Here is a 12,553-nt window from a genome sequence, read left to right as displayed (position 1 = left end):
AGTCAAGTGCTTAACGGTTTGTGCCAACCAGGGACTCCATTTATTCACATACACAATATTAGTAGTAATAATAATACGTTAGATTTATTGATGAATTGTCACGTGCCAGGCCCTGTACCTAGAACATTACTAATTTTCTCTCATTTCATGTTCTGAATGACAGAGGCAAGTAAAAAAAAAAAAAAAATTGTGTGTGGAAAATACTATTCTCATTTTGCGCTTAGGGACCCGGAGGGCCAAGGTGAAAGCCAGGCCTGTATTAGATATAAGGGTATTCCTGTAATAGAGGAAGTAGTGGTTTGATGTTTATCAAACTTTGTTGTTGTCGTTAGGTGCCGTCGCTAAGGATGTATTTACCATGACTTCATTGCGTTAGTAAAAAAACTCCCATTCTCTCTTTTTTCCTTTGCTTCCTTCTTATCATCCAGGGCTCACGGAAGATTTAGTGAGTGTGGACAGGTAATTAAGAGAATTTAAAAAAGTAACTGGGTCTCTGTATATTCTCGATCCTTGAAATGGTCCAGGAGATTGTATTTTTATAATAACGATAATAATACAATCTACTATTTATTAAGCATCAAGCATCTTCTACTTCATATATTTTATGCCATTTGAAGCTCACAACCATCCACCAAGGTACATCTTTTCCCCATAGAGCCTAACTCCCAAGTTAAATAGAGATCATACCTCATATCATGTGGCTACTATGTGAAATTCGAATCCAGATTTGATTTCAACAATTGGCTCCATACAAAACACGTTGCCTAGCAACAAATCGATCCTAGTGACTTCCCCACCCGAAGTAGAGAAAAACCACCAATTCTTTCCTAGAAGTCAAGCTTGAGGGACAATTAGAATTTTCTTATAGAAGAGCTCTCCCCCTCGCTGCCCTTCTGTGACCAAAGCAATTTATTTAAGCAGCACTAGCGGCCCCTGGCTGACGTCAATTTTACTTCCTCAACCAGCGGATCAGCAGTCCCTGCGCCAAAGGGAGCCTGGACCTGTCCCGGGCTGGTGGGAAAGGCGGTTCTCTGGTTCTAATCACTCGAATCTGATTTCTGGGAAAACTGGTGTCCAGCGACTCCCCCTCTCCCCCAGGAAACCCACGATCCTCTTGGGACTACCTCAGACTGGGGAGCCAAGGCCTGTACGGGACATTTGTTCGTCTATATCCAAGGACACCTTATCCAACTCGGGCTTTTCTTTTTATTCTTAAGTTTAAAACACTAACGAGGTGACCTCGCCCCTGTCCCTCTCTTCGCTAGTGGGAGCAGGTATGGACACGGACATTCCTCTCTCTTTCCCTGTGATCGTTCTCGAAGTAATCGGTGCGCCTGCAGACGTGCGCCCGAGGGCGTATGTCCCTAAGTCTTGGACCGGCAGGACCCCCAGGGCCCCGGGACTGTCCCCGCTCGGAACGTCTCGCCCGGCCCCGACGCGGCTACCCGTGCTGGCCCCGCCCCCGCCCCGCCCCGCTCGCCGAGCCCCGGCCCGCCCCGCCCCTCCGCCGCTTCCGGGGCTCGCCCCGCCCCTCCTAGGCCCCGCCCCCTCGGCTGCTCTCCGTGATCCGCCGATCTCCGCCCCGCCTCTCCGCTGCTGCCCGGGCTTAGCACGCGCGCGGGTCTGTCTCCATGGCGACGCGGCGTCCCCTGCTCCACGCTCTGAACTCCGCGCGAGCAGCGAGCTGGGCTCGCTTTCGATGCCTGCCCTTCGGGTGGTCGGCTTGAGAGAGGCACAAGCCGGTAAGAGGCGCCGCGTTCAATACGACCTGGCTCTCACCTCGGAGTCCCCCACACCCGGAGCCTGAACCCGCGAACTTTTCTGCCCCCTCCAGGTTTGGGCTCGGTGGTCCCCCGGCTGCCAAGGCGCCGCGGGAGAAGGTAGGATCGGCGGGGCTCGATGTGGGCCCAGCCCTCGGCTTCTCCCCTCCGCGCGGTGGGGGACTGGGGAAGGGATGTTTGTGTCTGCGTGGCTGTGTGTCTATACGGCCCTTCTCGGATTTGGCAGTCGTACATGCCAACTCTTCCCCCCAAAATGATGAAAATGGCCACGTTCAATCCCAGGGTTTTTCGCCTCTCCCTGCTTCCCGTTCCTTGCGTTCTGTCCCCACTGATTCTTTCACTGTTTTTTTGTTGTGGCCGGTAGAGGCAACACACTTCTCTGGCTGTGGTTAAGATATTCGTAACTTGCTGGAACATAAAAATTTCGGTGGAATTCGGACAAATCATTTTAACCTCTCGGGGCCTTGCTTTCATCTTCTGTAAAATGAGGGATTTGGACAACGAATCACTTCTAAGTTCCAGCCGTCAACCTATGGAATGAAAAAATTGACTTGAGACCCAAAATTAAGATATTATGGGCTTTTAGCTACTCAAACTAGCCTACACTGCAACCCTGTAGCATTTAGATTAACAGGATACAAATTTATTGTTTGGCTTCCCAGAGGATATAGGTACATTGCTCTAATGTGCTCTTACCCAACAGAGTCCCCTGGAAATTTCTTTTTAATAATAAATTTGGCACAAAAAATGTCTTTTGACTTGCTTCAGTCTCCTACAAACCAAGTACAATGATCCCAAATTCAATTTTTCCTTTTTTTAAAATTATTTTTAATTGAAGTTTGTTTTTTTTTTTTATCTCAGGGGGAAAAAAAGCAAAAACAAGCAAACAAGCACACAAACAAACAAAATGCAGTACTCTGTGTTAAAAGTTTACCAGAGCTGAATTCCAAGACCTTTGTAGGGATCCCAGTGTACCACTCCAGAATTGCAGCTTCCTAACTGATCTACATCGCTCCCCTAATCTTTGCCCCATCTGGTCTCAGTTGTGCACTTAGAATTGGCTCCATTTGTCAGAATTCACATGCAGGACTGTCCTTGCTAGGTTGTAGGAAATAATAAAAACAAATAGTAATTGGAGGAGGAGGAGTAATTGTAGTAATTGTGATTGTAGTAGTAGGTCAGTGCTACTAGGAGGTCTGGTGATGCAATGTTTAAGTGCTCGGCTGCTAACTGAAAGATCAGTGGTTTGAACCCACTCCTCAGGAGAAACGCTCCCATAAGGATTTCAGCCTAGGAAGCCCTATGGGGCAGTTCTACTCTGTCATATAGGGTTACTGTGAGTCAGAATTGATACAACGGCTAAGAACCAACATTATTTTATTGTTATTAGCTATTATTTCATGATAACTATGACACAGGTACAATTTTTATCCTTATTTATAGTTAAGGAAACTAAATCATAGAGAGGTTGAGGAGTTTGCTCAAGGTCACACAGTTTGTAGGTAGGGGAGCTGGGATTTGAACATAGGTAATTGGAATTGACTGGACAGCAACAGGAAACCCTGATGGCATAGTGGTTAAGAGTTTGGCTGCTAACCAAAAGGTCGGCAGTTTGTAATCTACCACGTGCTCCTTGGAATCCCTATGGAGCCGTTCTACTCTGTCCTATACGGTCACTATGAGTTGGAATCAACTTGATGGCAGTGGGTTTGGTTTTTTTTTTTTTTTGGTTAGACAGCAGCAACGATCTGACTTGAGTCTGGGCCCTTAGCTCTCTATTATGGTGCAAAGAAAGTATATAAAATTTACACTTAATCATTTTTAAAAGTAGTTATAAGTGATATAAATGATCGTTGAAACCATTTTTTTTCCCCCATGTTTGAGCTCACCTATGCAATGAAATGGAGCCCCAGTGGCACAATGGTTAAGAGTTACGCTCTAACCAAAAGGTTGGTAGTTCGAATCCCCCAGGTGCTCCTTGGAAACCCTTTGGGGGCAGTTCTACTCTGGCCTAAACCAAACCAAACCAAACCCAGTGCCGTCAAGTCGATTCTGATTCATAGTGACCCTATAGGACAGAGTAGAACTGCCCCATAGAGTTTCCAAGGAGCCCCTGGCGGATTTGAATTGCTGACCTTTGATTAGCAGCCATAGGTCTTAACCACTACGTCACCAGGGTTTCCAACTCTGTCCTATAGGGTCGTTAATTAGTCAGAATGGACTGAATGGCAATGGGTTTATGCAATGAAATATTGATCCTACATTCTATTGCTGTTTTCCCCACTAAGCTTCCACAGGATGGAGCATAGTGCTTACTCAGCTATCTCCCCTTCTCATACAGTGCAGAGCCTGAGCACATAGCTGTCTGTCCATTGATTCTTTGCCCATTCCTACCTAGAATACAAGGAAGCTCATAAGAATAGATAGCACAAAAGGATAAACTAATTTTACAAGTGGGATGAGGAAGAAATATGTCATATCTTCCAGTACTACAAGTTGTTGTTAGGTGCTGTCGAGTCAGTTCCGACTCGCAACAACCCTGTGCACAACAGAACGAAACACTGCCTGGTCCTATGCCATCCTCACAGTTGTTGCTATGGTTGAGCCCATTGTTGGAGCCACTGTGTTAAGATAAACTTGAAATAAGAATTTTGTAAAATCTGAATTTTAAATGTTAGCAACTAATTTTTAAAACTTTTTTTGAAGACTGTAGTCCACATAAAACCTATTTGGCCCTATTGGCTGCTGGTTAGTAAACACTTACCTAGAAGAGTGGCATATGAGATATTTTACATTTTCTTTTGGCAGCAGGTCTTTAAAATTCCAGTGTGTATTTTACACTTACGGCATATCTCAGTTTCAACTACACATGCTAAATAGCCACGTGTAACTAGTGGCTATTATATTGGACAGAATATCTCAAATGTAGTACATTCTTTTTCTTTGCTTGCTTGTTTTTCTTTCCTTCCAGCTCCATTCACTCAGTGAATGTTTAGTGAGCACCTATTTATATGATATGGAGTGCTCTAGGCACTGGAATGAACAGTACAAAGTCCCTGCACACCTGGAACTCACAGCCTAGTAAGGAAGAGAGACGGGAGGGAGGAAGAGAAAAAAAGGAAGAAAACCAAAAAACCAAACTGGTTGCCGTCAAGTTGATTCTGACTCATGGCAGCCCCATGTGTTACAGAATAAAACTGCTCCATAGGGACTGCCCTGACAGGGAGCACAACAGAGAACCCCTGAGGGAGCAGGAGATCAGTGGGATGCTGACCCCAAATTCTCATAAAAAGACCATACTTAATGGTCTGACTGAGACTAGAGGAATCCTGGCAGCCATGGTCCCCAGACCTTCTGTTGGCACAGGACAGGAACCATCCCCGAAGACAACTCATCAGACATGAAAGGGACTGGTCAGCGAGTGGAGAGAGATGCTGATGAAGAGTGAGCTAATTATATCAGGTGGACACTTGAGACTGTGTTGGCAGCTCTTGTCTGGAGGGGGGATGGGAGGATAGAGAGAGAGGGAAGCTGGCAAAATTGTCACGAAAGGAGAGGCTGAAAGGGCTGACTCATTAGGGGGAGAGCAAGTGGGAGTAGGGAGTGAGATGTATGTAAACTTATATGTGACAGACTGATTGGATTTGTAAACGTTCACTTGAAGCTCAATAAAAGTTAATAAAAAAAAAAAAGAAAAAAAAACTGCTCCATAGGGTTTTCTTGGCTGTAATTTTTATGAAAGCAGATCACCAGGCCTTTCTTCCAGGTAGGTTCAAGTGTAAACTGCGTCACCCAGAGACCTATTCCCAGTCTGGTTGCCATCTGTTTTTCCTCCCCAGAGTCAACCAATATTATCTGAATATTACCAATATTATTTCTGAAAGTGTTTGCTTTTAGAGTTTTTTTTTTCTTTTTCATATTGTTGTTAGGTGCCATCAAGTTGGTTCCGACTCATAGCGACCCTGTGTACAGCAGAACTAAGCACTGCCTGATCCTGCGATCCTCACAGTCGTTGTTATGCCTGAGCCCATTGTTACAGCCACTGTGTCCGTCCATCTCATTGAAGGTCTTCCTCTTTTTCATTGACCCCCTACTTTACCAGGCATGAAGTCCTTCTCCAGGGACTAGTCCCTCCTGATAACATGTCCAAAATATGTGATTAAAAAAAAAAACCACAAACACATTGCTGTCATGTCAATTCTGGTCATAGCGACCCTATAGGACAGAGTAGAACTGCCCCATAGAGTTGCCAAGAAGCGCCTGGTGGATTTTAACTGCTGACCTTTTGGTTAGCAGCCATAGCTCTTAACCACTGTGCCACCAGCGTTTCCAAGTATGTGATCCAAACCAAAAACCCATTCCCGTCGAGTCAGTTCTGAACTTGTAGTGACCCTACAATACGGAGTAGAACTGCCCCACAGGGTTTTCAAGGAGCGCCTGGTGGATTTGAACTGCTGGCCTTTTGGTTAGCAGACATAGCATTTAACTGCTACACCACCAGGGTTTCCAAGTATGTGATAGTTACTTTAAAAACATATGTTATCTATACAGTGGCTGTACCTCATTATTTTCAGCTGATTGGTCTCTGCTTTAACTTGTGTTCTAAATTACTCTGCTTTTTCCCTGGAGTCAGTGATCTTTCTAAGCAAGTTTCAGTATTTTAAAGCTTATGTGGTATCTTAGTTATCTAGTGCTGCTGTAACAGAGAAACCACGAGTGGATGGGTTTAACAAAGAGAAATTTATTCTCTTACAGTCTAGGAAGGAAGCTATAAGTCCAAACTCAGGACATCAGCTCCAGAGGAAGGCTTTTTCTCTCTGTTGGCTCTAGAGGAAGGTCCTTGTTCATCAGTCTTCTCCTGGACTAGGAGCTTTTCAGTGCAGGGACCCCGGGTCCAAAGGACGTACTATTCTCCTGGCTCTGCTTTCTTGGTGATATGAGGTCCCTCTTGTCTCTCTTTTTGCCTTTCTCTTTGATATCTTGAAAGAGATTGATTTAAGACACAACCTAATCTCGTAGATTAAATCCTGCTCATTAACATAACTGCAGCTAATCCTACCTCATTAACGTCATAGAGGTAGAATATAACACATAGGAAAATCACATCACATGACAAAATGGTGGACAGTCACACAATACTGGGAACCATGGCCTAGCCAAGTTGACACACATTTTTGGGGAACATAATTCAATACATAACATGTGACTTCAAAATTAATTAATTAAAAGCCCCCAGAGCTAGTCTGCTTGTCTCCATCACAGTCAAACCTGATATTTTGCTTCCCTAAAAGGTCAGCAGTTCGAATCCTCCATGCGCTGCTTGGAAACTCTACGGGGCAGTTCTACTCTGTCCTATAGGGTCCCTATAAGTCGGAATCAACATGACGGCAATGGGTTTTTTTTTTTTTTTAAACAATCTTAATCAGCCCCACAGGACATCTTCCTATCATTTCCTTTAGAGAAAGCATCAGAAAGGGCAGTCCTCAGCCTGCCGTTGATGGTTTTGTGATGAAGATCTAGAGTCCGAGTTATGTAAAACCAAAAAGATAACAGAATTACAGGTTTATTTAATATATAAGTTTTTCTTCCATGCAAAATTGTTCCCATAGCTCTTTTTACATAAACTCCAAGGTGAGATAGGGGGAATAGGGAAGGTTAATTTTTCTAGATATTTTTAAAACTAATTTCATAATCCAGAATAATGATGATTTGTAATTAGGATAGAAATAATGCTACTAAGTAAAAGCACAAAATACATACTTAATACTCCACTGATAAGTTGAGTTCCTACATTTTGTTTTATTTACATTTTAAATTTATGTAAGTATCTAGAGACTTATGAAATGAACATTTTGTCTTCTAGCAGGAATTATCAAGACAAGACAGATGCTGTAAAGGTAAGAGTATGTAAACTATTTTTAGGATGCTTTGAGTCAATTTCATCATCAATTTATATAATCATTGAATAATTGGCTTTAGTATAAAATTACATGTTAGCCTAAATAATAGAAATGTTTAAAAACTATTGATAAATGATTTCAAATACCTTAAACTAAAATAATAATGATGGTACTCATTTTTATTTCTGCTTCTATTTTAGGTACCAAAAAATGGATATTATGACAGATTGTTAGTGTTTGATCCAACGGGTAAGTACTTTATTACTTACAAAGAATGTGTTTGATACCTGTTTTAGTCATCTAGTGCTGATATAACAGAAATACCACAAGTGAGTGGCTTTAACAAAGAGAAATTTATTTCCTTACAGTAAAATAGGCTAAAAGTCCAAATTCAAGGTGTTAGCTCCAGGGAAAGGCTTTCTGTCTCTGTGGGCTCTGAAAGAAGGTCTTTGTCCTCAATCTTCCCATGGTCGAGGAGCTTCTCAGGCGCAGGGACCCCGGATCCAAAGGACCTGCTCTGCTCCTGGTGCTGCCTTCTTGGTGGTATGAGGTCCCCAACTCTCTGCTTGCTTTCCTTTCTTTTATCTCTTGAGAGATAAAAGGTAGTGCAGGCCACATCCCAGGGAAACTCCCTTTACCTTGGATCAGGGAGGTGACCTGAATAAGGGTGGTGTTACAATCCCACCCTAACCCTCTCAACATAAAATTACAATCACAAGATGGAAGACAACCACACATGGCCTAACCAAGTTGATACACACATTTTGGGGGGGATATAATACAATCCATGACATTCCACCCTTTGGCCCCCCAAAAATCACATTTTTGGAACATGCAAAACATATTCATCCCATCATATCATACCAAAAGTCTTAACTCCAAGTCCAAAACCCAAAAATTCCCCTTCATCTGTGAAATCTAGAATACAAATTATCTGCTTCCAAAGGTACAATGGCAGAACAGGCACAAGCTAGACATTTCCATTACAAATGGGAGAAACCGGAGGTAAAAAAGGGATAACGGGCACCAAGCAAGTCAGTAGAACGCATTATATTAGCCGTCAAAGCTTTGAAAATAATCCTCTGTTCTCTAAGGAAATTTACACAACAACCCTGCCCTCCAGCCTCTAGGTATTGGCCACACTCTCTGGCTCTGAGTTGAGGCCCTTCTGCCCTGGGCTTCAGCTCCACCTTCCAGGCCCACTGGGACAGCAACTCTGCTCCCTTGGCTTTAGGCACACAATTCTCCTAGTCCATCTGAGTGGCAGCTCCACACTTAGAAACACCAGAGGCCATGGCTCCACCCACTGAAACCCCCAAGGTCATGGCCATACCTTTTGAGACTGAGGCAGCTCAGCTTCTTGTGTTCCTTGTCTTCTCAGCTTCTCTTTCCTGGTTTCTTGGCCTGTCGGCTCCTCGGGCCTCATGCTGCATCTGCCCTGCTGGGGCAAGTGTTCCAAAGCTCAGTAGTTCCACTGATAGTGCCCGGAGGCACCCCACTCTGCCAGTAAGCCTTCTGCACACAGGCACTCAGCTCTCTCTCCCGGTGGGTCAGCAAGCCTAGCTTCACTGATAAGTGCCCAGAGTTACCCCACTCCACCAGGAAGCCTCCTGTGAGCAGGCGCTCAGCTCTTTCGCTCTATGGGTCGGATCCAGTGCCTTCTCATGCTGGTCTCCTGGTTCTGCTGCTGCTGCCACTTCTCTGCCGCTGTAGGTTCTCTGCTGCTGCTAGCCCTCTGTCACTGCTGCAACTCTGTCCATTCACTGTTTCAAAACTGCTTCCACATTTTAGGTATCTGTTAGAGCAGAACCCCACTCTCTCGGTACCACATTCTGTCTTAGTCATCTAGTGCTGCTATAACAGAAATACCACAAGTGATGGCTTTAACACAGAGAAGTTTATTTCCTCACAGTAAAGTCAGCTAAAAGTCCAAATTCAAGGCATTAACTCCATGGGAAGGCTTTCTCTCGCTGTTGGCTCTGGAAGAAGGTCCTTGTCCTCAATCTTCTCCTGCTCCAGGAGCTTCTCAGGTGCAGGGACCCTGGGTCCAAAGGACCCACTCCGTTCCTGGTGCTGCTTTCTTGGTGGTATGAGGTCCCCAACTCTCTGCTTGCTTCCCTTTCCTTTTATCTCTTAAGAAATAAAAGGTGGTGTAGTCCACACCCCAGGGAAGTTCCCTTTACCTTGGATCATGGAGGTGATCTGAGTAAGGGTGGTGTTGTAGTCCCACCCTAATCCTCTCAGCATAAAATTACAAGCACAGAATGGAGGACAACCACACATGGCCTGACCAAGTTAATACACACATTTTTGGGGGGACATAATTCAATCCATGACACCACCATTTGGTTCTAAATATAAGAAGATAATCCACTGGAGTGGTTGAGTGGGGTGAAATGATTTAGTAATTAAATTCTTTACTTTTTTGTCTGTTTTGTAAAAAATGCCTAAATATCTGCCTATCAGAAATTTATATTAGGAGCGTCACTACTGATAAAATACTAAGGTATGGATTTTTTTCTTCTTTTTCAGAAAAAGAGATGATTGAACCAAATGAAGATATGTCAAGGTAAGAAGGTATCTTCAGTTGCACAGGTGGTCTATCACATGCCTTTTAAGCAATTAGAACTAGATAATACAATCATTTGTCACCCAATTAAATCTGAAAGGCCAGAAATGCATGGATTAGCACCTTAGCTTTTGCTTCAGTCAAAGCAATTGCTACTTAGATAGAAGGAAATTTAAAATGAAAAATGCATATAGATAAAAATGCAGAAGGTATAGATAATACTTATTTTTACTTTTTAATGCTTCAACACTGAATAGCTTGTATTTTACTTATGCATGTGTGTGTATATATATATACCGCACAGAAAATAATTTTCGTTGCTCATTCCTACTTCCTTTGATACTTGCTTGTTTCTTCCAGAGTATTTCTTTATGTGAATATTTACTTTAAAATTGAACAATTTCAATTTAGTAGTGAAATATTATTGTTGTTAGGTGCCATCGAGTCGGTTCTGATTCATAGCGACCTTCTGTACAACAGAACGAAACACTGCCCAGTCCTGTCCCATGCTACATTTGTTGTTATACTTAAGCCCATTGTTGCAGCCATTATGTCAATCCATCTCATTGAGTGCCTTCCTCTTTTTCACTGACCCTGTACTTTACCAAGCATGTTGTCCTTCTTTAAGGACTAATCCCTCCTGATAACATGACCAAAGTATGTGAGACGTAGTCTCACCATCCTTGCTTCTAAGGAGCATTCTGGTTATACTTCTTCCAAAACAGATATGTTCGTTCTTTTGGCAGTCCATGGTATATTCAGTATTCTCCAGCACCACAATTCAAAGGCATCAATTCTTCTTTGATCTTCTTTTTTCATCGTCCAGCATTCACATGCGTAGGAGGCAATTGAAAAAACTGTGGTTTGGGTTAGGTGCACCTTAGTCTTCAAGGTGACATCTTTGCTTTTCAACATTTTAAAGAGGTCTTTTGCAGCAGATTTACCCAGTGCAACGCATCTTTTGATTTCTTGGCTGCTCCTTCCATGTGTGTTGATTGTGGATCCAAGTAAAATGGAATCCTGGACAACTTCAATCTTTTGCCTGTTTATCATGATGCTCCTTACTGGCCCAGTTGTGAGAATTTTTGTTTTCTTTGTATTGAGGTGTAATCCATACTGAAGGCTGTGGTCTTCGATCCTCATCAGTAAGTGCATCAAGTCCTCTTCACTTTCAGCAAGCAAGGTTATATCATCTGCATAACACAACTCAGATTGTTAATGAGTCTTCCTCCAATCCTGATGCCCCGTTCTTCGTATAGTCCATCTTCTGGGATTATTCGCTCAGTATACGGATTGAATAGGTATGCTGGAAGGATACAGCCCTGACGCACACCTTTCCTGACTTTAAACCACGTGGTATCCCCTTGTTCTGTTCAAACGACTGCCTCTCGATCTATGTACAGGTTCCTCATGAGCACAATTAAGTGCTCTGGAATTCCCATTCTTCACAATGTTATGCATAGTTTGTTATAATACACACAGTCAAATGCCTTTGCATAGTCAATAAAACACAGGTAAACACCCTTCTGGTATTCTCTGCTTTCAGCCAGGATCCATCTGACATCAGCAATGATATCCCTGTTTCCACGTCCTCTTCTGAATCTGCCTTAAGTTTCTGGCAGTTCCCTGTCGATACACTGCTGCAGATACTTTTGAATGATCTTCAGCAAAATTTTCCTTGTGTGTGATATTAATGATCACATTTCTTGGGAATAGGCATAAATATAGATCTCTTTTAGCTGGCTGGCCAGGTAGCTGTCTTCCAAATTTCCTGGCATAGGCAAGTGAGTACTTCTAGCACTGCATTCGTTTGTTGAAACATCTCAACTAGTATTCCATCAATTCCTGGAGCCTTGTTTTTCACCAATGTCTTCAGTGCAGCTTGGACTTCTTTCTTCAGGAACATTGGTTCCTGCTCATATGGTACCTCCTGAAATGGTTGAACGTCAACCAGTTCTTTTTGGTATAGTGACTCTGTGTATTCCTTCCATCTTCTTTTGATGCTTCCTGAGTCGTTTAATATTTTCCCGATAGAATTCTTCAGTATTGCAACTGGAGGCTTGAATTTTTTCTTCAGTTCTTTCAGCTTGAGAAATGCAGAGTGTGCTCTTCCATTTTGGTTTTCCATCTCCAGCTCTTTGCACATGTCATTATAATACTTTACTTTGTCTTCTTGAGCACCCCTTTGAAATCTTCTGTTGAATTCTTACTTCATCATTCCTCTCGCTTTAGCTACTCAACGTTCAAGAGCAAATGACACCCATTTGGTCTTTTCTTTCTTTCCTGTCTTTATAATCACCTCT

The 12,553-nt window shown here is 43.1% G+C and overlaps 2 protein-coding genes across 3 annotated transcripts in view; both read left to right on the top strand.

Annotated features, from left to right (window-relative positions):
* The first annotated feature begins 201 nt into the window (after positions 1 to 201).
* Positions 202 to 1,758, top strand: LOC135231587 (basic proline-rich protein-like). The gene is made up of 2 exons (XM_064287445.1): positions 202 to 1,621; positions 1,666 to 1,758. Exons 1-2 carry the CDS (start codon positions 1,277 to 1,279, stop codon positions 1,744 to 1,746), a joined length of 426 nt encoding a protein of 141 aa, XP_064143515.1. The 5' UTR covers positions 202 to 1,276; the 3' UTR covers positions 1,747 to 1,758.
* Positions 1,758 to 12,553, top strand: part of ERICH2 (glutamate rich 2) — a 52,434-nt gene continuing 41,638 nt past the window's right edge. The window contains exons 1-4 of one of the 2 annotated variants that reach the window (XM_023543057.2): positions 1,758 to 1,880; positions 7,645 to 7,678; positions 7,882 to 7,930; positions 10,214 to 10,250. In XM_023543057.2, the coding sequence (XP_023398825.2) occupies positions 10,222 to 10,250 (29 nt within the window). In that variant the 5' untranslated portion in view covers positions 1,758 to 1,880; positions 7,645 to 7,678; positions 7,882 to 7,930; positions 10,214 to 10,221. Of the gene's footprint in view, positions 1,881 to 7,644; positions 7,679 to 7,881; positions 7,931 to 10,213; positions 10,251 to 12,553 lie in introns of those variants that run through there. The other variant, XM_064287012.1, reaches the window with a different exon arrangement.

The sequence above is a fragment of the Loxodonta africana genome, chromosome 6 (genome assembly GCF_030014295.1).
Source record: "Loxodonta africana isolate mLoxAfr1 chromosome 6, mLoxAfr1.hap2, whole genome shotgun sequence".
Taxonomy (NCBI): Eukaryota; Metazoa; Chordata; class Mammalia; order Proboscidea; family Elephantidae; genus Loxodonta; species Loxodonta africana.
Note: the sequence above shows the minus strand (reverse complement) of the source record. Positions and strands in the feature narration are given on the sequence as shown.

Bases quoted from the DNA above. Each gene is read 5' to 3' on its own strand.
- LOC135231587 (XM_064287445.1), top strand. From the start codon at position 1,277: ATGGACACGGACATTCCTCTCTCTTTCCCTGTGATCGTTCTCGAAGTA. The intron at 1,622-1,665 runs GTCTGTCTCCAT...TCCACGCTCTGA, and splicing joins CGGGCTTAGCACGCGCGCGG to ACTCCGCGCGAGCAGCGAGC.